The sequence below is a fragment of the Cryptomeria japonica genome, chromosome 11 (genome assembly GCF_030272615.1).
Source record: "Cryptomeria japonica chromosome 11, Sugi_1.0, whole genome shotgun sequence".
Lineage (NCBI taxonomy): Eukaryota > Viridiplantae > Streptophyta > Pinopsida > Cupressales > Cupressaceae > Cryptomeria > Cryptomeria japonica.
Genome location: NC_081415.1, coordinates 544,485,785 through 544,499,590, shown reverse-complemented (window position 1 = coordinate 544,499,590; position 13,806 = coordinate 544,485,785). Strand labels below are relative to the sequence as shown.

The following is a 13,806-nucleotide window of genomic DNA, read 5'->3' as shown; positions in this document are numbered from 1 at the left end:
TCTATTGTTTTCTCAGATTTAGACCTTTCTTCCAATTTCTAGGTTGGAGGTTCTCTTGCCTTTAAATTTGATTTTAATTTATATATTTTATTTTTGAGAACAAAAGATTGTCTACGTTGTGTCTGAAATTGTTTTTTGGGTTTTGGAAAGAAATTGGGAAAATATTATAATCAGAATTTGTATTTATTTGTGTGGGCATTTTTATATTTACTGCTGAGATTTATTTGTGTATGAGCCTTTGGTGTATTGAAAGATTTGTTCTCTGAAATTAATTCTTGAAACCTTGTTTTCGGTATATGAGAATATTGAATGATTTTGGGTTGAGTTTGTTTCTGTGCTAATTTCCATGCTTGTATAAGTAAATCATAATAAGTATTCCATTGTGTGTGTATTTGAATTCAGAATCTTCTAATTATCCATGATTTAGTTCTAAGTGTTGAGAAGTGTCGACTTCTAAGTTTTGTCAGTCATGTATTATTATTTCAATGAGAGAGGATTTTGGTCCTAAATGGGTTCTTGTCAATTTCTATTTCTTTGCATGAGTTTTCTTTGTTCTGTTTATTGCTTATGGGAACTTGGATTTTGAATCTTGTCAAGGAATCTGTCTTTTACGATTGAATTGTTGGTTGGAGTTATTTATTTTGTTTGTGACTGATAGATGACTCTTTTCGGATCGATTCAATTATATTGAACCTTGTTTTGTGTTTTGCAGAATTTGTTTATGGACTTCATATAATTTTTATGTCGTATTTTACTTGTTTTTCAAATGTGCTATTTCTTTTTGCAAAGTGCTATTTCATTTATTAAATGCGCTAGTCTGTACAACAAAAGCGTTGAATAGTGTTTCATAGGCGCTACTTGGTATTTCAAATGTGCCATACTGTGTGTTATAAGCGCAAAATTATGCTTTATATGCACTAAGCAGATTTGGGAAACCGTTGTTTAATTAAGTGAATGTGCTAAAAGGATCAACATATGCGCTATTCTGGTGATTTTTGATATTTGGATTATTTTTCAGAATTTTGGATTATTTTCGCCATTCTGTGTGAGACCAGAGACTTGGTTTTTGGACTTGAGATTATTTTCTAGAGTTGATTATTTGATCTTTTGGATGGAATCTATTATATACTTGATATTGCATATGATATGCTCTCTTGGAATTATGTTGTGCTTGGAAAATCAAATTATTGTAATGGTTCAGTTTTGTAATATGGGAACCATTGGATTATGCATTACAGATGATTATTGATTTGTGTTTTATCCCTAGATCATAGGAGCATATTAGGGGAAGTGGCTTCCAAGCGAGTATCAGAGTCGCCACCAAGAGGATCCTTGTAAGGATGCTTGGGGGAGTGCCAAGAGGTTCCTTGTAAGGATGTTTGGGGTTCTCGTTGGAAGTTGTTTTCTAAATAAGTGATAACCTTAATTTATTTATTTAGGGGATTGGGTAGTATTCACATTAATAAGATAATAATATGTTTTGGCACCCCACTCATGACCTAGAGTGCTAGTTCGGGTTCAGGATGAGATTGGGAAGGCCTTGATGGCATGATTGTACTCCCTTGTCTTCGTTAGAGGTTGAGTTGATTCCACATGGGTGTCACCTACCAAGAGGTTCCTTGCAAGGATGCTTGGAGGTCTATATGACAACATGTGATGACACTTTCCCTAACTACGTGTCTTTGGTGTTAGCCTTGTTTTATGGAAGTCTCTGGCAACAGTCTTGTTTTATATTTGAGCCTATGTTTTGTGTTGGCATTCTTGTTTATGGTGTTTTGTGATTTTGTTTGGGAGTTAGGTGTCAGTTCTAAGCTTAGTGTGTGTGGGATCTTATATCATTCTCCGGGCACGGGGGTGGTTCCTTTTTGGTTCCACATGGTCGGGTGGTTATGCCTATCTTGCTTTGGGATATTTTCTGTGTTGGATGTTCGTGAGCATGATGGATGCTTCTACTTTTCACCAGTTCTTGTACTACGGATTCTTGGAGCATTTGTATGTCATGGTTTCCTAATTACAACAGATGAAGCATATTTGTAATGATCTCTTGTACATGATGTAATATGTAATGTGACTTTTGTAATATTGATTAGACATACATGGATATTAATATTGTTACTTAGGATTATTTGATGAATTGATATTCAATGGATTTATTGTGTTAGAGGTATTTAATGGAATTTATATGATTCCTTTTCTATGTTGTTTATGGTGAAATGAGTAATAGTGTTAGTAGGAAAAATCAGTTATTGATCGTGGTTAGTTGTTGTATATTACCTTAATGATGATGTGGATAAGTGATGACATTATGATACCCTAGAGAAGGATACAATAAAGATTGTAAGAATGTATATATGTTTAATTGATTATATGGTTATTCCGCTTGTGTTCTTTAGCTTCACATGTTCATGCTTAATTTGTGTATGAAATTTATGATGAGTAATGAGGTAATGAAGTTTAGTGTGTTGTTGTGATCTTTTTAAAAAAATATCTCTATTTTCCTAGATTGTGTGTTAGTTTCTCTAGGGTTTTGTGGTGGGCATTACAAAATCTCAGGAGTGGAGATTCGATCTCCATAGAGATTTTTCACCCGTTCATCACAAATTTTACATTAGCTTGCAACCACTTGGACAACGTAGTATTCTAGATGACTTCCTTGCAATTCGACAACTTTTTGCATTCTTTGACAACATTTCTTGCTTCATGACAACTTTGACAATATTAGCTAATTGATAACCTTAGATCTTGATACGACACCCTCTCATAAGCAAAGGCTAAGACTAGAAAATTATTGCTAAGCCAACACAATCTAAGAAAAACATCTACTTGAAAAGTGAAAAAGTGGGGGTCCCCATTTGTAATGGGGTGATGGGTGAAAACGTCACAACACAACCCTTCCCCATTTTCATCACCCAAAGATTGAAATTCATGTATGGATATCAAAACTTAATATAGCTTCCATCTGCTCCTAGTTTCAATATTCTGATATGTATGTTTATGCCTACCAAAATACAAGTAAAACTGAGTAAAGCATCGGGGAATCCCTACTTCAAGCCGTCGTTATTGTGAATATGATGTGAGAGGCCATTAGGTCAGAATTTTTTAAAATCAGACTCATATAGTTTATGACTTCTTAAAAAAGATCCATAGAAGATCCTAACTACTAAAGCTCCACTACCTGTAGATATTGAGGGCAATGCCAAAATCCTTTCCAAATTCTAAAAATAGAAAAAGAAACTTTCAAAATTCTAAAAATAGAAAAATAAACTTTCATATGGCATGCTCTTCAGTAATGTAATTCAAGCTGACAATGCATCTTGAAGAAATTACGGTCCCAATTCATATATGAAGCAGCTCCTTTTTATCTTTCTCTTTTCGTCTTGACATGATTGTTGCTTGCTATGGCTCATGTGATTTTTTATTTTCAAAATTTGACCTCCTTATTACGTTCTTCCATTTTTGAACCTTGATTGCTAGGGGTGCTCCCTAAGTTCACACCGCAAATTGCCACCCCTAGCATGTGCCAATGCAACAATTCCATCTAGAATGAGTGTGGTCCCCCCAAATTACCAAGGGTTCTTCAACCACAAACAGAAACAAGGGTTCACTACTCAAAAACACCTCACCTCGGAACAGTAAAATTCGAATGTTGTGATCTTTGTATACTTAAGAAAAAAGGAGTTCACCTTATCTAAATGGATGTTGGCCCAAAAAATATCAAATTATGCAAAATTATATATCTTCAATTTGGTGCCGGTTATAAATTTGATTATTGCATTAGAGAAATATATATTTTAATTTTATTTATTCTGAGCCGAGAGATTGTAATAGTTATTTTAGTAATGCATTCCCACTTTGGATTTTGTTAAATAAATGCTTCTTTATGTTTTATTTGGAGTTGAACAATTAAATTGTAACTGTGCAGGTCCTAATGGATTATCCAGGGGTAAATATACCATTTGGGAAATATGTCAAGCAACATTTTGGTGAGTTATTAGGTTTCCGTTTTGATATTAAATGTGGCATTGACATTGTCATTTTGACTGTGGTGATTCTTAGAGGAGTGATCTCTGAATTGTAATGGTCATGGGACCTTTTTTTTGTCTGCGTTATTCTTTGTATTGCTATCTAAAGCTTATGAAGTTATACACGTGTGAGTTAAAAGATTCATATAAAACTATCTGAAACACAAGGTTTTTAGGTAGAACTTAATGCCCTACATTATTCATTAGAAAGTGACCAATAAAGTTGCAAATAGCCTCAACAACCGGGCTAAAATTGGATTATTTCTTTCAGGCTCTAAGCTAATTTACTATATCCCTCCAAATGAATGGCACTGGAATACAGCTCGAACTAACACCATTGTAAGGATGAGTGACCTTATTCTATCTAACCATCCACGTGAGGTATGTTCTATATAAAAGATTGATGGTTTTAATTGATAATTAAACTCTTCAACCTTAATGATTTAGCTAAAAGGATAATGTTTATCAATCATTTTAGCTGTAATTAATAGTTATTCTGGAAATATAAATCTTTTGTTACTATATCCAAATATGTGGCATTTTCTAAATTTCCTTTTATCATACTTGTAAATAACTGGTTAAAGAATTGGTTAATATGTCATTTTGAGTAGACTAAGAAATTCATTAGGTATATTTGATGAATACTGTGTCTACATTGCTTTGATCTAAATACTAATTAAACATAATGTCAAATTATAAATTGAAAATTTACGTTACTAATCAATACTGTGTCTACATTGCTTGAAGAAGTATGACTAGAGACCGAAATAAATAAATGAATAATACCTCTGTAAGATGCCAACTAGGGATTGGCACAAATCTGATTGGTTTGTCTCAACTGAATTTTTGACCAGCGATATAATTTTTGGTTGTTGGTTAAGTTTTGAAGTTTTTATGCTCTTTGAAGGTTTTTTTGCTTGAGTGCTTGACTATGCTGAATGGAATATAAAAGCAATACATGAAAGAATAATGTATTGAATTTGAAAGAAAATTCAGAATTCTGATTTTATTACTAGCAATTTATAAATTCAAAGAATGAACAAATTTTAGCATCTAGAGCCCAAATTGGCATACCAAGTGTCCCATGCTAGCTTGAATGAGCTTGATTTATTGATGGGTCTGCTAATTGAGGTGATATAGAGTCTTCCATAGACTTCCAATAGTACCAAAGTACTTTATTGACTTCCACAATAATTACCAAAAACAATTTATGAAAGATTGATGCAAATTCTCTAGGGTTGCAAGGCAAGGTTCCCCAATTATGACAAATTACTACAATGAAATGCTGGTACAGGTCACATACTCTGCAATCTCCCTAAATTATCAGTTGATCTGCTGTTATTATTGTCTGTCAATGGTTTCAGACATTATTTCCACCTCTAGAACCCTCCTATTAATTTATTTAAGCTCCCAGACACCAAGGAGATGGTACGGCTTGTTGTAGAAGGTATGACCTGCAGATTCAATACTTATTTTTGCTGTTAAGTTACAAGTAAACTTGTAGTTCTCTCTAAAAACCCCTACTTTAATGGTTTTTACATGTAATAGGGATTTTAAACCCCTATTACATGTGTGCAAGTAAGTTATAACTTGTTGTAGGGGTTTTATTTCCCTTTTACAAGTGCATAAAACTTGCATCTTTCTCCAAAAATCCCGATTTTGCTTTGTTAGTGAAAAAGTGACAATTTAAAACTTGCACTTTGGTCTAAAAAACCTGATTTTGCTCATAAAGTGCATTTTTGACATTTTAAACTTGCATTTTGTTCTAAAAAACCCGAATTTGGCTTTGTTGAGGAAAAAGTGAAAATTAGAACTTGTCATATCTTCTAAAAAACCCGATTTTCACATACTTATGCAAATTCGAACTTGTCTTTGTCTCCCAAAAACCCGATTTGCAAGAAAATCGTTTTTGTTGAACATTTCAAGGCAAATTTTGTGGAGAATTTGTTAGAGGAGGTAGGCGTTTTGGATTTCTCTCTATTTCCATGCATGATTGGACACCTTTCACGCCACATGGAGGTTGCTTTTGCTGGTTTTTAGCTTTATAACAGCCACCACGTTTTAAAAAAAAAACACGTTTTTACCATTTGGAATGCCACGAATCTTCAATGGTATGAATCATTTTGGTTAGGAGTGATAAGGCGTTGAGGGTTAAAGAAGATTCAAGCATTTTCCATGCCATTTCTTATGTATTTGCTGCCACGTTTTTCCACATAAGGCATTTTTGCAAAAACGTGGCTAGGGTTTGGATTACTGTTTGTGTCTATTTATTAGAGATATTCTTCTTCATTCAAAGATTGATTGCATCTTTTGAAGAAGCATTTTCAGTTTCATTCAAGGTATGTTCTTCTTTCTTTCTTGTTTCATTTTATTATTTTCTTTTTTTTTGGTGTTCCTTCTTATTTGCATTTTTGTAAATATGTTGTTCTTCCCCCAAAAATTGGTTTTTGTGAGAGATCTTCCCCCTTGGTATGCAATTTTTGAATTGAATTGTTCTTCCCATATTCCCTCTTTACTTGTATTCGGGATTTTTAATCCCGATTACAAGTTCACTGGAAATTCTTGTTCTTCCCTTATGGTTAAGGAATTTAACCATTTTTGGTTAAAATTCCAAGTTGAAAAGTGTGAAATACCCCCCTCTTTCAAATTCGGGTTTTAAAAACCGGATTACATTTTGAAAAGTTCTTCCCATTTTCATGAAAATGACATTCCCGGATTTTCCCATTTCTATCCATTCATGTTTCCCATATCCGTACTTTCCATTTCCGTCATTTTCCGCAAGTCAAATTCTCATTTTCCATCCATTTCTCCATTTGCAAATTTACAAGTGTACTTGCATTGGGGTTTTAAAACCCCGATTGCATGTATGTTCTTACCAACTTGTATACTTGCAAAAATTTCCCCAAGATCCGAAATTGGTCAAAGTCAAGATTTTCCCATTTCTATATATTTCCCCTCTTCCTCTCACAAAATCGTGAAGTTCAAGAATCGAAGTTTTTCCCATTTGAATTCCCATTTGAAGAAGGAAGAATGATATTTGCAGCTGACTATGATGTTGCCTTAACTCTTTTAAGTCTTCATCACAGTATTCCAGGTTCAAAATCAATGTCAGATTTGTCGGCATCTCCAGTTTCAAAAAAGATGAAGTACAAATATGACAAATATCAGAATGAGGTAGCACCTTCCCAAGTTTCTTCCCCTTTGGATCGTATCAGAGATACGGAAATAGGGCACGTGGATATGTCGGAATTTGTTAAGAGGGTGGAAGATCCACAAGATAATAACATGCAGCAGCTGTTGGACAGCCATATCCATCATGCATCTTCTTTCCCGGTGGCTTCCCTAGAACCTGAGTTTGTTCTCGCCTGCGTCCATCATTTTGACAAAGAGACAAGAGTCATAAAAAATGATGATGGTGAAGCTATAATCTGTCTTGATGTAGATACGATCGAGAAGGTCTTCAGAATACCTCCTACACCTGTTTACATGGAAATCTCCAAAGAAAGTGCAGCAGAGTATTACGCGAAGAGGGAAAAAGATTGCAAGCGACATATCAACAGGTGGATCCAAGAGCCACGAGCCTCCTTCTCAAGGTGGGCGAAGTTGTACCGCTGCGATTTCAAACGGGAGATAGGAGACACGATAACCCTTTTTAGAAGGATGATGGGCCTCGAGTATTCTAATGTCTTTCAGCCATGGATGTATCAGTTTATCATGTTCATAAGGCAGTCTCATCACATTGCATGGGGAGAAGTCATCAGCGATGTCTTGTGTGAACAACTTGCAGCAGTCCCTACCACCATGACTTTCTTCATGAACTCGTATTTGGTATACTTGGCAGCATCACTTAGACACTTTCCAGGTCTTTCTACCAAGGGTGATCGCTCACTTATACCAGTTTGGGAATATTATGACCAGTTGCCGTTGAGACCCAGCAGATTGCATTTCAGAAGAGTTCAAGATGCATTCTTTGGATATTTCATGTGTTAGTTTGACAGAACTCTGAGGAACAAAAGAGTATCAGATGAGGCATGGGAAAGGGTGTGCGAATATGGATGTTTGTTTCTAGACTTGCCCACCTTCACCTATATGAGAATTGGATGCTATGGTGCTCAGCCATATATGCTTCCTAGATACCTGACTGATAAGATCATTCTTATGGAGTTGGGAAGATAGATCATGGCTGTCCACACTTTTCAGTCTGCTAGACACAAGGTTGGAATGGAGATCTCTACCACAAATCCACTAAAAATTGGCCGGTATTCCCTTGTCACATCTGTGAAAGCTAAGGCCATGGAGACTGAACTGCAGGAAATCAAGCTCAAAAAGTTTAAACCTAGAGCTGATTTTGATTACAGGGGTATGAAGGAGAAGATCAAGAAATCCTTTGTGCACGTGCATCGCATTGAAGACATTTGGATAGATCTCTGCACAGAGGCCGAAGTTCTGAAGATGGATTACTACAGGCTCGCTGTTGAGCAAATTGTTGATTTGAACTTGGTAGACATCCCACAAGGGATGATTGATGATGGGCACATACTTGATCCCGAATACATTTCGCGGAGGGTCGAGGAAGCTCCACTTCCTTTGATCCAATGGTCACACAAAGAGTGCATATCCATCCTTGAAAGATTTCAGCCTATCTTGGCTAACACTAACGCATGGTTGAAAAATAATGCTGTTAGACTTATAAAAATCAAGGTTGGAAAAGAAGATGATTCTATGGGGCCTCTTGGACGTAAGTTTGAGATTTAGGTTGACAACAAGGAAGGTGCATCATCTTCGGGCACAAGAATCAAGTTGCGAGTTAGTTGGGTAGTAGTGCTTCCTCCTGAGGAGACGACAGTTTGTGGGAAGGAAAAATCATGATTTCATGTTCAGGTGATCGATTTGGATAATCCAGAAGAAGGGCAGCAATCTGATGATGCTCCTAAGTCTCCAGTTTCAGACTCGCCTCATGAGATCATTCCTCCAGTTGCCATTGAGACGCCTCTTTCTCCTCCTGATTTGCTTGTGGATGAATCTCCTCAGAATGCTATTCCCGTTTCAGCATACGAGCCAGCTCCTGATCATGAACAAGAGAGTGTGTTGGAAGTTCCTGAGGATATTCCTACTTGCATCCAGTTATCAGAAATTGATACTTCCACTTCTGATTTTGAAGAATTTATGAGGCAATCTGCCTGCCCGTTGGTAACTGAGCAAAACGTGGTCGCTGTCCAAACAAATATTCCTCCCAGGATGACCACGGTGATTCAAACAGAAACTATTTCTCCTTTGCCTACAGCTGCTATTGAAGGGGAGTTGATGACTTTGCCTCCATGGCTTAGTTCTTTTACTCCGAAAAGGAAGAAGCAAGAAATCTCACCTGATGCCTTTGACTATCAGCAACTGAAACAGTCCAGATCCAAAGTTGCTAAGAAGGTCAAGACTATCTTCAGAGTAACTGTTGACAGCAACAAGATGAAGGTAGCTGAAATTGTGGAACCTATTGCAGATAAGCCACTTGAAGAAATGTCAGCTGCTGATTATAAGGTTACAAGGATAGAGTTGGGCAAACAAACGCATGAGGTCATTAAACATGATGCTCATTTTTCTGTAGCTTCACTGGTAAAAAGGTGTGATGAACTTCTAGCAAAGAAAGACAAGCTAGAAGAGGAAAACCGACAACTTATGGCAGCCGTTAATAAAATTACAAAACATGCTGCTGAAGGGAATAACTCCATAGGTTCTTCTGGTTCCCAAGAATCAATTCATGGAGTGGAAAGGGCTTCTCAGAAGGTACAAGCGCTAGATTCCTGGGTTGATCAACTTCATGATCTATGTGCACAGGTAATGAAAGACATTTTTCAGATGATGTCTAAGTTAGAGACCATTGAGGAGAAATTGGATCAGACTTCTAATACTTTAAAAAAGAATCTGGAAAGTGTTGAAGAAAGTTTGACAATCTGGCGTACCATGCCCCAACAACAACTGAGTGTTTTGTAGGAGCATGCCATCATCTCTTCCAGGGTCATGTACTTGGAATTTGAAGAGCTCTTGGAAAACAAAGCCCTTGTTCTTAAATCCCTCATTGAGGAGATCAGTGATGCAAAGAGATTTTGGGGTGAAGTTTTCCGAGATATTGTCTCACATTGTGAAAGGGCCTCTTGCAACATAGTAAGTCAGGATGGAGAGTTGATTCCAAAAGAAGAAGTTCTTGCTGATTTACAAATGAGGATTCATAATGAATGGAGGAGTGAACAATTCTCGGCCGCTTCAATTCAGATATTGATGAAACACCAAGCCTTTTTGCATGAAATCCAGTCTATCCTAGATAAAAACAACTCTGCGCTCCTCCGGTGTCATGACACTATTGTGAAGACCATGGTTGTTGCCAAGAACACCCATGAACCGAATCCCGAGGAACTGCAAATGAGCATTTAGAAGTTTAAAGGATTTGTGTCTTCACGTAATGCAACTTAAGTGTTTTTCAACACTTAGTTGTATTTTACCACTTTTGTAATCTTTAGTTGTAATTTTGTTTTGACAATTTACATTTAAAAGTATTTTTTGTAAAATGCAAGTTACCTATTACTTGCACTTTTGTAATTACATGTAAGGCAACTACAAGTTGTGTTCAATTAGGACTGTAGTTGGAATAACTCTTAGTTAATTATTGAAGTCTTAGTTAGTTATTGAATAAGTCTTGGTGGTTGATAGAATCTCTCAAGTTAGTTAGGATCCTCCCACCTTTTTCTCAAGGCTCCTCTTCTATAAATACTTGAGGGGTCTATTGTAATTTTTATCTTTTGGAAAGCAAGCAAAAACTCTACCAAATTTACAACAAAGAAGTCTTCGAGCTTTCATGTGTAAATTCAAGAATTGAAAGGAATAGAAGGAAATTGCTCAAGCTTTGAGTCTTTGTGCTACATTCTTGAGTTAGTGTTCTGTATTATCTTTCTTGCAAGTTTTCTTAAAGAGCTTAATCACATCTGATTTGCAGTCTTTGTGCTGCAAGTAGTTGAGGTTAATATAGATTAAAATAAATATTTTGTTGAGAGAAGCTGCAAGTCTTTGTGCTTTCACTTGTTCTTAGGAGAATTTAGGAATAGATTTTGTGGGAAATAGCTGTGAGTCTTTGAGCTTACACTACTTCTCATTGTTTTAAAGAAGAAGAGATTGATGTTTTTCAGTCTTTGAGATGTCATAACTTGTTCTTTATAGCATTAGTGTAGAAAAGGGTAGATAGGACTTCACATAATCAAGTCTTTGAGCTTGATATTGTCGTCCCGTCCCGAAGGAAGTGACGGAAGTCTTTGCGCTTTTAGGAAACTTCATTTCCTTTCTCTCATTTCATTTGAAAGTGGTTATTGCTGTGTATATTCGATTGCTATCCTTTTCTGTGAAGATAAAAGGATATTGTCTTTCTTGAAAGAAGAAAGATTGTTGTCCCATCCTATTTTATTTTTAAAGTTGTAGTTAGATAGGGGGAGCCTTCCCTTAATTAGGAGAGTTTTACTCACGTGCTGTGGTTGAAACCAAAATTTTGTATATTTCCCCAAGTGTACAAAATTTTCAACCAACATTACTGTTAAGGAATGTTGATCATTATCATTTATAGAAATCGCTGTTGCTTTTATCTATCTCTTAATAAGCTGTTATTACCGATGGCTAATCTCGTCTTCTCCTTAGATCAATTAACAATATCAATTGTTGTGATGATTTTCATTTGATTAGTTAATCTTTCTTCATGCTGACTATCATTTAGTCTTTATTGATGTTATCTCTTCTCTTCTCATACTTAGTCAATATGTCCATTCTATAATGATGATCGATACTATTCTTATTCTCATGCTCATGATCACGTAATTGGTCAAAGCTTGTGAATACCTTGGATGCTTGCAAGTCTTTATGCCCCACTAGTGGCTCATCTATCCATTCTTTGTTTGTCTTTCATCCTAATAAACTATTGGAATAGGGTGATGTTCTCATATTGGTACTATGTACACTTATTACTTCTTAACTACTTAAAAATTGTCATGAAAACTGCCACCCTTGATCACACAATTGTTTGTTGTTTTCTAGGCTAAAGTTTAGGACATTACAGTCTCCCCTTTTTGGAGATTCTTGTCCACAAGCATGCCATAATGTTCCCTTCAATACTTGACAATACGATGAAAGGCCTTATAATTACACTTGCTTAGGATGGGGTAAGTGACAACTTACATGCCTAATACCTTGATAATTGATTTTTGCAAGACATGGGAAAATGACTCCTAAAGAGATAAGTTTTGTAGGGGTGTGTTGGTGTACGTTTTATCATATACCGAACATTTAGAATAAGGTATCCAAGGATATTCTATCCTCTCCTGAACAAAATCACTACTTGTGCCAAGATTGCGAGAAAGACCACAAGGCGACTCCAAGGTCTATATGTGCGAACGAGCGACTTTATGTGGATAGCTTCTTGGGTAGTGTGTGCTGAAATACAAGGGGGACTTACGCTTGACAACTAGTATCATTCACAAGCTAGACTTAGGCGAATTTCTCAATAACGACTCTTTGTTTTTGGATTTTCTGATTTGGAACTTCAAAAAAAAGATAAAAGGGTGAGGGTTTAGGAATTCTAACTACTGCATAAACTATTCCTATGAACTCAAGAGACGGTAAAGAATGGGTGAATTTGGTAACGACACTTTGTTTCACCACATTTGGACAACTACACAAAGCATGTGCAATCTTCTAAGGTTGTGTTCAAGATTTTCACACTTATGAATAATACCAACAATTGAACAATATTATTCAAAGTAGAAGTTAAGCATCCACATCAAAGCTCAGGCTAACTTTAGACATTGAATGAAAATCATCCATCCAACAAAAGTATGAGCAAAAGTTTCACCAATCTAAACTATCAAATCCTTCATTCATCTAACATACATGAAATAAAATCTAAACTATGATGAGGGATAAGAACCATGCCAACTCCAAAATAAGAGAGGTAATCACCATCAATTTGAACAATGTATTACTTATTACTTTGGTGTTGTAAGCAACAATCGCTTATCTCAACATGTTTTGCAACATGCTCCCATGATTTACAAATGAGGGGGTGAGCTCAATTTATAGGCTCTTCAATTACAATTCAATGGCCGAGATTGATTTCAAATCAACGGTCGAGATTACAAAATAAAAAACCTAATTAGGGTTTGTTACAACTAACTACCTCTCGACCAATGAGAAAATTACAATATAAACCAATAATAAAATAGAAGGTTTTTGCATTGTGAAGTGTTCCTTCCAGAAGCTTCTGGATAAGTCAGGTTCATTGAACCTGGACATGTTGATTTGGAACAATCTAAGTGTTGGATGTCCTCCTTGAATTCTCTAATTTGTGTCGAAAAATTGCCCAAGTATGGAAATTTGTTTGGAATAGTCTTCTTGCCACTATCTGAAGATGTTTGGGAGCTTGTCATTAGGAGATGAAATCCTTCAAGAAATCCAGAATCTCTTTTTCATATTTTTGCCAAGTCTGTGCCTTGATTTTGGAGAACTTCCCTGTGCCTTCGCCACAATGGAGGAAGTTGGAACATTTTCTGCGAAATAAGCCAAATTTTGGCTAATCAATTTATTTTGTGACACCTTCATGTGGATCCTCCAACACCTAGCCAAGATTTTTTTTTTTTGACCATTTCTATGCTCAGACACACTTTGCATGTGGATTTGCCTTCAATTCTGGATCTGGCTTGTGCTGAGTAGAACAAACTCCACCTTTGGACAAGAATTTTTGTTGTCCTCATTTTTGTTT

The 13,806-nt window shown here is 36.0% G+C and overlaps 1 protein-coding gene across 3 annotated transcripts in view; it reads left to right on the top strand.

Moving 5' to 3' along the window:
• Window positions 1–13,806, top strand: part of LOC131041705 (uncharacterized) — a 158,807-nt gene that overhangs the window by 18,996 nt on the left and 126,005 nt on the right. For all 3 annotated transcript variants that reach the window (XM_057974886.2, XM_057974888.2, XM_057974885.2), the window contains exons 4-5: window positions 3,923–3,983; window positions 4,294–4,403. In XM_057974886.2, coding sequence (XP_057830869.2) covers window positions 3,923–3,983; window positions 4,294–4,403 — 171 coding nt within the window. The remainder of the gene's footprint in view (window positions 1–3,922; window positions 3,984–4,293; window positions 4,404–13,806) is intronic.